Source organism: Onychostoma macrolepis, chromosome 02, assembly GCF_012432095.1.
Source record: "Onychostoma macrolepis isolate SWU-2019 chromosome 02, ASM1243209v1, whole genome shotgun sequence".
Taxonomy (NCBI): Eukaryota; Metazoa; Chordata; class Actinopteri; order Cypriniformes; family Cyprinidae; genus Onychostoma; species Onychostoma macrolepis.
In genome coordinates, this window is record NC_081156.1 from 23,533,491 (window position 1) to 23,548,543 (window position 15,053).

Here is a 15,053-nt window from a genome sequence, read left to right on the forward strand (position 1 = left end):
TATATATATATATATATATATATATATATATATATATAGTTAAGGTAGAAAATAAAGGAACAGTTCACCCAAAACATCATCTTTAATGTTCAACATAAAAAGAAATTCATACAGGTTTGGAATGACATGAGGGTGAGTAAATGATGACAAACATTTGACTTTTTTCAAGACATGCATTTGTGCACTGAAGTAACCACATGGAACATGATATTCTGTACGTATTTTTAAGTTTTATAAAAGGCCAAATTTAACCTCTGACAGGTGTAACCATATATTTTATTATAACAGATTCTGGTTTTGATTGTGGTTTTCACTAGATATATTCAAAGTGAAAAGAGCTTCATTTTTGTACGACATGTCTCATGTTTTGTATCACTGGGCTACTACTCTTAGAGCACAATAATAGAGAGCTGAATCTGACAGACGTGCATCAGTATTCAGTAATAATGAGTTCAGTGGATGTTTGTGATGTAGTCGACTGAAACTGAAGAGCAGAGGTGTATTACGATCGTGCACCTTTGCGTGATAAATACTGCAGTTCTCTGATAGTGTCTGTACCAGTAAAGATAAACATATTCACTATTTGTACTATATGAGCAGCTCACCTTGACAGTTTGTTTCTTTAGAGGCTTTTTCTGTCCCTTTATCTGGTTCAGTGTTGTCTCCAGCCACCAAACCTGTCAACAGTAAGCACAAATAAAAAAGATTTTTGATTTGTGAAACCAAGGTTGACAAAATAAATACAAACACATTTCACAGCACTTACAAAACAAACAAACAAACAAAAAAAAACATACTGTTATCATTTAAATACACTGCTTTAACAAGCAAGAGCACCATGTGATTGTATGCGCTATATATTACACATGAGAATCATTCGAGATATTTTAACATTTGTTACATTTGATTTTTTTTTTTTTAAGAATATTACAAGATATTCTAAATTTATTACTTCATCTGTATATTGCCAAATGTTGGCTCACAGAATGTTACATTGTGATTATATTTTGTTTTTCCAATACACTGATTAAATACCTTTTGATTTAGGTAAATACCTGTGATTTTTCTATTATATTATTTTTCTGACACATAATATTGTAATGATCAGTTACAGCTTCTTTCTCTCCGTCTTCATCTCTGTCTCTGTGTTTCTCTCTTGTCTCTCACTGTAACAGGTTTTTGTAGAGAGCTGATGTGTTTCCTGTCACTGTGGGCCTCAGAGCACAGTAGTACAGAGCAGAGTCTGATACAGCAGCAGAAGAGATCTTCAGATCCACGTGTTTTTTTTCCCTTTTTTCAACTTTAACAGAAAATCTTGGATCTACATCAGACCGCTGAGCTTCTTTTGCACTACCGTAGGTGAGTACAAGAAATTCAGGTTTTGATCTTCCATACTGACGGTACCAGTAGAGAGTATCTGAAGCTCCAGGGGAATGACTACAGGTCAATGTAACATTTGAATCCTCCTCATAAACAATATCGGTTTTGTTTGGTTTAATTACATTTCCAAAGACCGCAGCTGAAAAAGAAAGCATTTGTAAGAGTAAATTTGTTCATTTTTAGTGAGATATTAAAAAAAAGTATAATTAACCAAATCATTTCACACCAATTGAGGCACAGAACAGAATAACTGAATGAAGATCCATCGTACAAGTGTTCACTCTGAGAAGAGTCAGACTGTTTCTATCACAGTCTCTGTCAGATTCGATTACTGAGTCACTCCTCTCTGAGTCACATTATACCTATATAACTTCAGTTCTGTAAATTAAATTCTGTTGTTCATTGCTGCAGTTCCTATTGAATCTCTGAGAACACTGCCATCTTGTGGCAGGTTATACCGGCACTATATGTTACACATGAAACATAAACTATTCTTTTGTATGGATTTTATGTAATTAAAAATATTAGCTTTAAATGTTAAGCTGATTTAATACATATATATAGAGAGAGAGAGCGAGAGCGAGAATCCTTCAATATACAGTCATGGCCAAAAATATCGGTACCATTGGTAAATACGAGCAAAGAAGGCTGTGAGGCTTTTGATCTTTTATTTAAAAAATGTAATCTAAATCTAACCTTTCATTGGATAATAAGAATTTAAAATGGGGGGAAATATCATTATGAAATAAATGTTTTTCTGTAATACACATTGGCCACAATTAACGGCACCCTTTTATTCAATACTTTTTGAAACCTCCATTTGCAAGTTTAACAGCTCTAAATTTTCTCCTATAATGCCTGATGAGGTTAGAGACACCTGACAAGAGATCAGAGACCATTCCTTCATCCAGAATCACTCCAGACCCTTTAGATTCCCAGCTCCATGTTGGTGCTTCTTCTCTTCAGTTCACTCCACTCATTTTCTACAAGGTTCAGGTCAGAGGACTAGAATGGCCAGCAGAAGATTGGTTTTGTGCTCAGTGACCCATTTTTGTGGGGGTTTTTTGAGGTTTGTGTTTGGATTATTGTATGGTTGGAAGATCCAAACATGGCCCATTATAAGATTTCTAACAGAGTCAGTCACTTAGTGATTTTTTATCTGTTGGTATTTGATAGAATCCATGATGCCATGCGTCTAAACAAGATGTCCAGGACCTCCAGCAGAAATATAGACCCACAACATCAAAAATACAGCAGTATATTTCATTGTACACATGGGGTACTTTTTATCCCTGTGTTCACCAAACCCATCTTGAGTGTTTGCTGCTAAAAAGCTCATTTTTTAGTTTCATCCGACCATAGAAGCCAGTCCCATTTGAAGTTCCAGTTGTGTCTGATAACTGAATATGCTGGAGTTTGTTTTTGGATGAGCTGGGAGAATTTCTCTTGAAACCCTCCCTGTTACAGGGCTGACGAGACGAGAGGCGTGCGGATCCATTTGCAGACTTTTATTAGGCAGAGACGTGGTCATAACAGGCAGGGTCAAACAGTGGCAAACAGGTATAACAGGGGCGAGACAAAGAGTAAACAGAGACAAGCGTGGGTCGATGATCAGCGAACAGTATCCAAAGGGGCGAGACCGGAGAGGTAGTCCAAAACGTCAGCGATAGTCCAGGCAGGGGAAAACACGATAAAACAACAAAGGCAAGGCAAGGCAAGGCAAGGCAAGGCAAGGCAAGGCAAGGCAAGGCAAGGCAAGGCAAGGCAAGGCAAGGCAAGGCAAGGCAAGGCAAGGCAAGGCAAGGCAAGGCAAGGCAAGGCAAACTAACGGGGCTCTGTAGGGCAACAACAATGCATACAATACTCGGCAACGAGGGAGAGAATGTCCAGGGTTGAAATAGTGTGTGTGATTAGTGATGCTGTGTGATCAGGTGTGCATGTGATTAGAGCAATGAGTGATTGGTGACAGTTGTGTGCGTGTGATTGGTGAGATGGCTGATGGGAAATGCAGTCCATGTGATGTGTGGTGTCCTCTAGTGGTAAATGAACGGGAGTGCAGACCAGATTCGTGACACTCCCAAACAAATTGTGAATATGAATGGGAATATATACTTCAGAGATATTTTACTCATAAGAATTTCTAGGGGTGCCAATAATTGTGTTCAACATGTATTTGAGAAATTTTGTTTTTTTATTTCATAATGATATTTCTCCCCATTTTAAATTCTTATTATCCAATGAAAGGTTAGATTGTTGTGATTTTTTAAAATAAAAGATCAGAAGGATTAACAATGCAGATTAATTTTCACAGCCTTCTTTGATAATATTTACCAAGGGTGCCGATATTTTTGGCCATGACTGTAAATGTATATGTGTGTTAATTTTACTAGATAAAAGGGAAGGTCCACACGTTTGATTTCTTTTTTAGCTTCTGAAAATAGATGTAGTTCAGACTCAGATTTGCTTGAATATTCAGTGACAAGAAGTAAAAACTCTGGCGATACCACTGGATAGTAACACTAGTGCCACTAGTGAGACTTTAGTTACAGGACAGAGTCACATTTTCACCCTCAGAACCATGTTCTTCTGGAAACTATGGTTGTATTGTGTCACCAAAAGAATTTCCTGTGAAAAAGAAAAGGACCCCAATTAAACTAAAACACAATAGCTAAATTGATTTAATTTTTAAGAATTTTTTTTTTTTTCATAATAAGCATATTGATTGAATGAATATCTCTTACCCATGCAAAACTGGATTAGTATACAGGTGAAGAGAAACATGATGTCTTTTCAGAGACAGTGATGACAACAATATAATCTGAATAACTGTAGCTGTTTCGCTCTGTCTCACACTCGCAACATTAAGCTCCACCCACTGCTGGAGTGTGTTTATTATAGTTAAATGTGTGTTTATTATAAGTAAAATTTCAGAGCTCTTGTTTTTCAGCTCTTGTGTTTCAGTCACAGTGGGCTGCAGAGCACAGTAGTAAACAGCAGAGTCAGACACACACATCCCTGATTGTCAGAGAAACTGAGTTTGAGGATTTGTTGAGATCTGCACGAAATCTCTCCTCAAATTCTTTTTCACTGCTGCTCAATCCAGATGAGAGTTTACGGAGCATGTAAACTGGGAATCCATTGGTTTCATGTTGGTACCAGTAAAGATAAGGGTATTGGTCACTGGTACTGTAAGTGCAGTGAAGTTTAACCATCTCATGTTCAGAAGCTGTTTGAACTCTTGTTGGCTGATTGACAGAATCTGGTGTATGAAAGAAATAATTTCCATATATGTTCTTATCTAAGGATAATACAAATTTGTTACATTTAACAGTTAAGTTACTTACCAAGAACTACAGCCATTAGAAGTAAATTCCTCGACCAGATTAACATAGTTTACAGTATGTGCAGCAGGCAATCTTAGTATAAGCACACAGTTCCCTATAAAGTTATTTTATGACAGAAATTATAAAGACCCTTAAAGACAATTATGTTATAATATATAATCAGAATTTGGAATGGATGGGTGGATAATTTAAAATTGATTTATTATTATTGTAGTTCATTTTACCTTCAGTATGACTTTAATATATTTTACATTTCAGATATGCTTATTGTGAAGAAATTATCACTTTTGGGATCCCTGTTGTACGGTGGCCGAGAGAGCTCAACGCGCTCCAACTTCAGAAAACACATGCAAATAAAAAAAGCACCTGCAAATCAAGAAAACATCTTCATCAAGTTGACAGCAGGTGCTGCAAATGCTCACAATAAAGAATTTTATTTCCAGCGTGTTTCTTTGTTTGGTTGTGTTGTGAGTATTTGCAGTGCGTTTCTTTATTTGTTTGTGTTGTGAGCATTTGCAGTTGCTTGTGTTGTAAAATTGACAAAGTTGTTTTCTTAATTTGCAGGTGTTTTTTTTCTATTTGCAGCGCGTTGAGCTCTCTCGGCCACCGAAAAAAATGAGTGTAAAAAGTTTCATTGTCATATTTTGTCAAGTTTTTTGTGTTCTGCTTTATGTGTCCACCCTGTCATCTTGATATTTTACAATAATATTTTAAATAATAATTCAATCATATCTATATAATCCAGTGTGTTCAATAGGTTTGGGGGCAATAACATGCAAACAAAAAAAGGCATCCAAATATCACAGTTTTGTCAAAATAAGAAAAAATACATGTGAAAATTGAATGAGTTTCTTTAAATACACATGGTTTACAAAAATATATATATATTATGTAATTATAATTTGAAAGCAAACAAATAACCCTGTGTAGGAAAGGGACATCATACCTTTCAGAAAATATGATTTGCATCTTAATTTTGCAATGAAAACGTATTTAACAGTAATATATATATATGTCCACGACAGGGTGGACATGGTTTATGCTTCAAATAATGACCCATAATTATCTAAAAAAATGTGTGGGAGCTCAGCTAATATATAGAACTTGAGTGTCTACTATTTATGACATGACATAAAGCGAATGGTGTGTGAAATTAAAAACCAAATTTTGGGTGTATTGCGAGGGTTGAAAGGCACTCTATGGTGATATTGACTCATATAATCAACTTACATGAATATGCAGCTGTATTAAATGAAAATTCATACCAAGAATGAGTAGTGTGAAGAGAAACATATTCATCAACCTGTGTGACATGACTGTATCTTGAAGTCCAGATAAATCAGTGAATATGACAGTTTTGTTTTTGGTATTCTTAAGATGATCCAAGGAGGAGCTTGCGGAGACTTCTAAAAGCTGCTGTATCATCAAATGTAATATTGAGCACCTACTGCCCTCTTCTGGTTAACTGCAAGTATATTGCATAAGTGGCATCTCAAGTTTTTACTGTCATTTTGCTATATGTTGAGACATACAATGGAACAAAATGTGTACAGAGACCCGAAGTAAACTTGACTAGTTTATGTACAGCAGGCGATGTTAGTCTTTTCTGTTTTGAAGTGCACAACTATTTGCAGACGTTACACACAGTAGGATCTTAACTGAATAGTTTAACATATAGATTATGCAATCTTACATTGTTTTCAATAGATTAAAAAGTGTTCTCCTTGGAGACAAAAGCTAAAATGATAGCAGTAGCACTTTGTGATATCTAAACGCTTTGTCAATACTTTTTGTATTTTTTGTTTTTTAGCAGCAGGCCTGACTCAAATTGGCACACGTGTGACCACATATTTTATTACATTGGGGGCTGGATAGATTGTGGTTTTGATTGGAGTTTTTAACTAGATATATTGAAAGTAAAAAGAGCTTCAGGTTCTCATGTTTTGTATCACTGGGCTTCTACTAATAGAGTACAATAATAGAGAGCTGAATCTGAAAGAGCTACATTTTTAATAGTGAGCTCAGTGGATGTGCGTGATGTGGTTGACTGAAACCATGGATCAGCGGTGTGTTCATAACTATATGATTGTGCACCTTTTTGTAATAAATACACCTTTTTGTACTAAATACTTTTCAGATTCTGCATGTACCAGAAAAGCCATATAATTGCACTATATGAGCAGATCAATTTGACTATTTCCCTTTCTCCCATTATTTCTGCACTTTTTACAAAATAATAATAAGAAGAATAGTAAATAAATAAATAAATATCTGTTGAGGCTCTGAGCAGTAAGTCACTGCAGATCAGTCAAAAACATACATAGAAACATTCTGCTTTATAAAGGCATGGCTTAAATACTTGCATTTATCATTTTCATTTTTGACTGATAAAAATTCGAAGAATATTTATTGTTTATAGTCTAACTAATTTTATATAAAATGTAATGAAAATTTGGAACAAGCAGGAATTCCAAGTGAATGTACTGTATGTGCTATATACTTCTATTACACATGAGAATTATTTAAGATAATTAAATTTTTATTTGCTTTATTTCTTGTTTTTTGGGGGGTTTTTCGCTTGTCTCTCACTTTAACAGGTTTTTGTAGAGAGCTGATGTGTTTCCTGTCACTGTGGGCTGCAGAGCACAGTAGTACAGAGCAGAGTCTGATACAGCAGCAGAGGAGATCTCCAGATAGACATGGATTTGTTCCCTTTTTTCAACTTTAACAGAGAATCTTGGATCTACATCAGACACCTTAACTTCTTTTGCACTGCCGTAGGTGAGTACAAGAAATTCAGGTTTTGATCTTTCATACTGACGGTACCAGTAGAGTGTATCTGAAGCTGCAGGTGAATGACTGCAGGACAATATAACATTCAAACCCTCCTCATAAACATTTCCAAAGACAGCAGCTGAAAAAATAAACATTTTTAAAAGTATATTTGTAACTTTTTAGAGATTTAAAGAAAACTTGTTTTAAAAAAAACATAATTAACCAAATAAATACACACCTGCTGAGACACAGAACAGAATAACTGAATGAAGATCCATTGATTGTGTTCGCTCTGAGAAGAGTCAGACTGAATCCTTTCAACCGCAGTCTCTGTCAGACACATTAGATCATGTGTCCCTCCTCTCTGAGCCACATATACCTGCATAAGTTCAATTCTGTTGTTCATTGCTGCAGTTGAATCTCTGAGAACACTGTCATCTTGTGGCACATTATACCTGCACTATGTGTTACACATGATAATGCTTTAGAACTCAAACTATAGGCTGCTTTTGTATGGATTTGATGTAATTAACAATACTGGCTTTCTTAATACACTTTTGAATTTCATATTTATTTGAATGTTTACTTATTTACAGTTTTGCACATGTAGACTTGGATTCAGTAGCTTTTTATAAGATTGTTTACCTATTAAATCTACTATAAATATTAATCACAACTACAGTTTATAGTTGCTTTCTTAGTCTTTGTCTCTGTGTATCTTTCTTTTTAAGGACTTGATTTGAGATGTAAAAAGAAACTCAAAAGTCACTGGCAAAGCCATGAAAATAAACCCAGAAGACTGAGCAATAATATCAATATCAATAATATAGGTTGGATACTGCTGGAGAGTCAGAAGAGCTGTGAACTCAACAGGAGTGGTGCTGAGAGACACTTCATTTGAAGAACTACAAAGAGTGCTAATATTGAATAAGAGTGAGAATCTCAGCACCATTCAACAAGTCATACTTAACTGATCTCTCTTTTAATGCATTATCACTAGCATTAATAAATTGTATTGAGAATGTATTTGTATATAAAACAAATACATTCTCAAAACATTACAGTGGTGATGATGGTGCATAGGCCATGTAGTATTTCTACAAAAAAAAATCTGATCAATAAGTGCCAGTATAAAGTCAGTTATCAGAAATATACTGCACACCTTACATTGACCTTTAGCACCAAGTTTTAATTGTTATTTTATTTATAATTTCAATTAATTAATTTAATTAAGGCTATAGTCGTATATAGAACTTGAGTGTCTACAAGTTCTATATAAATATTTGATGCCTATATTTTTCACTTTATTATGAGCATGGAAATATTACAGTTTTTCTCGATTGCTAACACACTATAACTGATTCATTTGGCCCATTTTTCCAAACCATTCATACAGTTCTCAAAACAAAGACATGTTTCTCAAAACTTTTAACACATTTCACCTGTTTGCACACACGTTCTAATTTGCTCAGTGTTTTCTGCAAAACTCTACACAAAAACGCCATCATTTTGCAGGTTTAACCATGTTCTCATTTAGAAAACTCAAACACACAATATAATTAACTCAAGCATCAAAAAATGAACACAAACAGCACATGTTTATCCATGTGTGAACATTCAGTAGCACAACTGATGACACACAGGTCAGAATCTCAGGATGATATGCACAGGAGCACAAGTGATTATGTGTTTTGGAAAATGAATACTGGTAGTGGGAGACAAAGAGGAATAGGAGGAGATAAGAAAAAATTAAGGGGATGAGGTCAAAGGTCGTTTGTTCCTGATGAAATACAAAACACTATAGTTGACCATGTTCTTCTGCATGGACTGACCATGAGGGAAGATGGCCTACAGGCTCATCTACAAGGTTTCAATAGTACTGACACATACAATATAATGACAGTACATAGCAGCAGTACTTCAGATGAGACAACTTTCATCATTCTATGTACAGTAAATAATGTAGCACATGTTGTACACCCTCAAACTCATTACAGTACTGTTGAAATGATTTGTAGCCAAGTAGTCCTTACATCTACTCTATTTTTGCAGAACTGAGAGACGACTGTCCAGGGAAGACAGAGAAGTCTTTTTTCAGAAGACTAAGAAACCGCTATAACAAATAAGGATACTACCAATACTGTAATGCAATTTGGCTGAGGATGCTGAATGAATGAATGAATATTTATTTATTTATTCACAGTAACTGACAGTATAGTCCAGTGTGTGTTTACTGTATATTCAGTTGTTTGGTTTTTGAACTTTTCTCTTCTAGTGCTTTTCATCTACTGTAAGATATCTTTACAGTCGTGTAATGAAAGTAAACTTTTCTTAAAGTTTATTGCTGAATTTTACTGTATCTGCACCCCTTTATTTATGCTGTATACTGTAACAGACATTAACTAGCAAAAGGATTCCTATTTCCCAAAAGGAGGTTTTTGTAACAGTGTTTTGAATTGATCTCACTAGTGTTCTCTAGACAGGAACATAGTCTGAGTATTTGACAGCTTTGTGTGTCATCTGAGGCCAAAGTTTGAGTCTGACAAAAGAGAATATGTTTTTGATTAAACTATTTGATTTTGACCTGGAAGTTTGAAGTTTGCACAAGTTGGTGTGTAATTTTGAGATTGTGTTTATAGTTGTGAGAAAATGGTGAATTGTTTCATGAACTGTGTGTTAGCAATTGAGAAAAACAGTAAGTAATGAAAATCTGAATATGTCATTTTTCTTTGTAGAGTTAAGTTTTTTGTTATATCATTTTTTAATGTATAAGTTTTAATTTTCACAATATAAATGTATAACATAATGTCGTAGTATGATGTGTTCTCTTATTATATAGGATTAGAAACATAGCAGTAACTCTGTGTGAAAATATGTGAGCACTGCCATCCTGTGGCATACATGAACCTTCACTATTTATTGCACATAAGAATCATTTGAGATGTTTTATTGTTTGACAGTTTTCTGAATTACAGGTATTAAAGAGCAGCTTCGTAGTGATTTAATGTAACTGTAATTTAATGTAATGAAAACCTTTCATATTGCACAAAATTCCATTCATCTCTGTCTCTGTGTTTCTCTCTTGTCTCTCACTGTAACAGGTTTTTGTAGAGAGCTGATGTGTTTCCTGTCACTGTGGACGCCAGAGCACAGTAGTACAGAGCAGAGTCTGATACAGCAGCAGAGGAGATCTCCAGATCCACATGTTCACTTTTTGGAATATTAACAGTGAATCTTGGATCAACATCAGACCGCTGAGCTTCTTTTGATTTGCTGTAGATGAGTACAAGAAATTCAGGTTTTGATCTTCCATACTGACGGTACCAGTGGAGATTATCTGAACCTCCAGAGTCAGTAAAACTACAGGATAATGTAACACTTGAACCCTCCTCAGCAAAAACATCTGTTTTGTTTGGTTTAATGACATTCCCAAAAACAGCAGCTGAAAAAGAAGTTGTGAATTTTTGTGAGATGTTTTTAATATAATTCGTTTTCAACAACAAAAATGTATTTAATAACATACCAGCTGAGGCACAGAACAGAATAACTGAATGAAGATCCATTGTTCACTCTGAGAAGAGTCAGACTGAATCCTTTCAACCACAGTCTGTCAGACACTAAGATCATATGAACACTGAGTCCCTCCTCTCTGAGCCACATTATACCTTTGCTCGAATTTGATATCAGATCAAGTCACATGAACTAATGTTAAAAGTGTATGATTACCAATAAATAAATAAATGAATTAACAAAATTTGATCTGTCATCCTTATTTAAGAATATGACCTTATGAGAATGTAATTATTGTAATATGTTCCTGCATTTCTCCCATTACAGTCACGTTTTGAATGTTATTTTGGGCTTCACACACGACAGCGTACCATCATTTGAAACAATTTATCCGCCTAAGCATAAATAATATGTTATCCAGTTGTTCATGTTGGAAGACAGTTCTACTTCACACAGCCTTAAATCAAGAAAACACTATTGCTAAATTATACTGAAATCATTCAATTACATTAAATCATGCAAACAATATAATAATGATTGCATGATCAATATTGTAGTTCATTGTAGTTATGATTGACTGCTACATTCATTTTGATTTTAATATAGTTTTTAAACTACAAATATGTTTATCATGAAGAAACAGTCACAAACATGTTTATGTCTCTGTGTTTTTGTATGTGGTTTGACTTGAGTTTTCTCACTGTGGGCCTCAGAGCACAGTAGTACACAGCAGAGTCAGACACACGCACATCCTGGATTGTCAGAGGAACTGAATCTGATGAAAATTTAGAGTGAAATCTCTTCTGGAACTGAGCATCATTATCTGCTCCATATTTGTCCCTCCTCAGGATGTATCTAGGAAGGTCATTTGTTCTCTGGATGTACCAGAAGATGTATGGTTGTGTTGAGGTTGTTGTATATGTACAATCTAATGTCACTGATTGTCCTTCAGCTTCAGTCACATGTTTGTCTGGCTGATCAACTTTGTCTTCTGATCTGCACTCTGTAAGGATTTAAGAATATTTGATGTAGTTATGATTTTTGATGTATATCACAAAATCCATATCAACAAACAATCTATACAATTTTTAAAGAGTGGTCTAACTGCTTAAAATGTGTAGAAATACATACCAAGACTGAATAGTGCAAATAGAAATATATTCATGAACCACCTCATGATCTGTTTCAAACAGACAATGAAGTCAAAATAAATAAGACAGGTTTGCTTTCATAATATGATAGGACTTTAAGGAGGAGCTTGTGAAAAGTTAAAGGAAACCACTCTGTTAGTGTGATGAGAGATGTTGCCCTCTTTTGGTTTGTTTCAGTGTTACACAGCTGAAATTAAGTCAGATGTTAAACTTGTTAGGCATAAAGCAAGTGAAAGTACATTCATTACACTTACAATCCTTCTACCTCCTTTTTATTCCTTTTGTAAAACATTTCTTGCCTCAACCTCACGCAGGTGTTTGCAGTTATTATCTAACATTGAGGTTTTGATTTGGTTTTCATAATAAGAGCTTCAAAGTGAAAATGGCTTGTAGTTTTTGTACGACTTGTTTCATGGTTTGTATCACTGGGCTTCAACTCTTAAAGTGCAGTAATAGAGAGCTGAATCTGACACAGTCACACTACTAATAATGAGTTCAGTGAAAATGCGAGAAATACTTGACATAAATCGAGGATCGGAGCTGTGCCTTGTTATGCTTGATCGAGAACCTTGATGTAATAAATATTGAGGTTCTCCATTGTGATATTGTCTGTACCAATACAGACGTACATATTCACTGTCTGACTCATAAGAGCAGCTCAGCATTACAGTCTCTCTTTCAGTTTTGATGATATTGGTCCTTCTGTTTGGCTCAATTTTGTCCACAGCCATTACATCTGCAAACATTAAGCACAATATTAACTCTCATGTTAAACATTCTAACAATAAAGTTACTCTGCACTTGTTTAAAAAAAAAAAAAAAAAAAAGGAAAAATACCATTCAGTGTTTTATAGGGTCTTTAAAGCTGTTACTAAAAGATCTGAAGTAAATGACGCACCTGATGCCATAATGAAAAGCAGCAGCATGTATTTGTTCATGGTGAATATGATCAGATCAGTTGTGTGTTAATGCTCTCTGTGCTCTGACTGTGTTACTGATGCTTTCTGCTCTTCAGTTATCAAGACATTCAGGAACCTCCTGATCTCTGTGAGTGTGAAACCAGTGAAGGCTTTGTAACATTGATAACTGTTTAGGAAAATTACATAAAATGATGGTATGTGTGATAAAAGTTTCAGACAATAGCAACAAGATTTATACTGATATGTTTTATTTTATAGGGTGACCCAAAAATGACTTTAATGTCAGTTTTATCATGTGAATTTTTTGCTTTAGAGGAATTATATTATTCTGGAAGCTTTTTTAATAAATCGAAGTGTTCCTCTCTAAAAAAAAAATGTTAAAATGTTGAAAAAGTATTAAAAATGTCATCCATGACTTCAGCTCCTAATGAAAGTTTGAGAACACTGCCGCCTTGTGGAGCTTTGTGATTGAAACATAAACCATAGGCTACTTTTGAATGAATCTAATGGAATTAAGAATATTATGATTCTGCTTTAAGTTTTCATTTGTTATATTGATTTACATGTTTAACATTTTATCTGTAATTTACTTTTACCCAAAAATTTACATTTTTGTGAGACTTCACAGCTAGAGCTGTCAGTCTTTGATTGTGTCTCTTTCCATGTTATCTCTTACTGTGTAAGTTGACATTTACTGAGTTTGACATTGCGTTGAGTTTCCTGTGACTGTGGTCCTCAGAGCGCAGTAGTACAGAGCAGAGTCTGATACAGCAGCAGAGGAGATCTCCAGAATCACATGGTTTTGTTCACTGTTGGAGATTCTGATAGACAGTCTTGAATCTACTTTAGACATCCGTGTCTCTTTTGTCCTAGTAGGGGAGTACAAAAAAAATCAGGTTTTGATCTTCCATTCTGACTATACCAGATATAATTTGCAGAGGCATAATTACAAGATAACGATAACATCTGAATTCTCCTCAGCACATAACTCTGTTTTATTTGGTGTGATGACATTTTCAAAGACAGCAGCTGAAAGAGAAAATGTACATTTAGTGTTTTAGTGAGTTTTCTTTAAAACAAAAAACTGATCAATAAAAATGAATGTAGATACTGACTGAGGCACAGAACAGAATAAGTACATGAAGATCCATTGTACAAGTGTTCACTCTGAGAAGAGTCGGACTGAATCCTTTCAACCACAGTCTCTGTCAGACACTAAGATCATATGAACACTGAGTCCCTCCTCTCTCAGCCAATTCATAGCTACATTTCACACCTGGGTACCAAACGAGAGGGCTTATTAATGTCTTCTCTTGTTTTCTCTGTGCTATTAATGTTTTATGTGTGATTTTGAAATATATTTTGTTTAGTAAATCTGTTCACCTTTTTTTTTTTTAATTGTCTTTCAGTTTCCACTGCATTTAATAAAATAATCCTAACATGATATTAGGTATATAGTGGACTTTCTGTATTAAATAAAATTAAATCAAACAGCTTTTGGAGCAATTCAGAATTTAAAAAACTGGCTCCCATTCATGAATATTAATTAAATTGGTCACAACTCGTTGGTAGCTGAATTTGAATTTGAATCAGAATATCAGGAATGTAATGAAAATCCATATAATGAAAGTTAGTTTATTCATTTTTAAAGAATTTAAAGTGTTTTTACATTTAAGAGATTAATGAAAAGTTATTCTGTTTCTGCCGGAGAATGGAGATTATATGACCATATAAAAGTGGTTTACATGTACATGTCATCTGGACATGTTAATGCTACTTTTCTTAAGTTTCTAATTTACAATTTACAAAGATCTAATTATGTCTTACACAGGTGTGACCACATATTTTATTACATTCAGAGCTGGATATATTGTGGTTTTGATTGTGGTTTTCACTAGACTGGTTCAAAGTGAAAAGAGCTTCTGGTTTTTGTACGACATGTCTCATGTTTTGTATCACTGGGCTGCTACTCT

The 15,053-nt window shown here is 34.6% G+C and overlaps 1 long non-coding RNA gene and 3 gene segments (V, D, J or C); all 4 read right to left on the minus strand.

The window, feature by feature from the left end:
- Positions 1-1,116: 1,116 nt before the first annotated feature.
- Positions 1,117-1,736, minus strand: LOC131552441 (T cell receptor alpha variable 12-3-like). The segment is given in 2 exon segments: positions 1,117-1,519; positions 1,607-1,736. Coding segments are annotated over 2 exon segments (396 nt in total).
- Positions 1,737-7,299: 5,563 nt separating this feature from the next.
- Positions 7,300-7,815, minus strand: LOC131552467 (T cell receptor alpha variable 12-3-like). The segment is given in 2 exon segments: positions 7,300-7,638; positions 7,738-7,815. Coding segments are annotated over 2 exon segments (369 nt in total).
- Positions 7,816-10,322: 2,507 nt separating this feature from the next.
- Positions 10,323-11,190, minus strand: LOC131552455 (T cell receptor alpha variable 14/delta variable 4-like). The segment is given in 2 exon segments: positions 10,323-10,941; positions 11,023-11,190. Coding segments are annotated over 2 exon segments (393 nt in total).
- Positions 11,191-11,881: 691 nt separating this feature from the next.
- LOC131552494 (uncharacterized) lies at positions 11,882-14,724 on the minus strand. 2 transcript variants are annotated; one of them, XR_009273987.1, is made up of 4 exons: positions 14,031-14,724; positions 13,757-13,949; positions 13,059-13,205; positions 11,882-12,896 (listed from the first exon to the last, which is right to left on the minus strand). It is a non-coding gene; the product is annotated as an uncharacterized LOC131552494 (long non-coding RNA). The 2 variants fall into 2 exon arrangements; XR_009273984.1 differs by having other exon boundaries at positions 13,757-14,724.
- Positions 14,725-15,053: the final 329 nt, after the last annotated feature.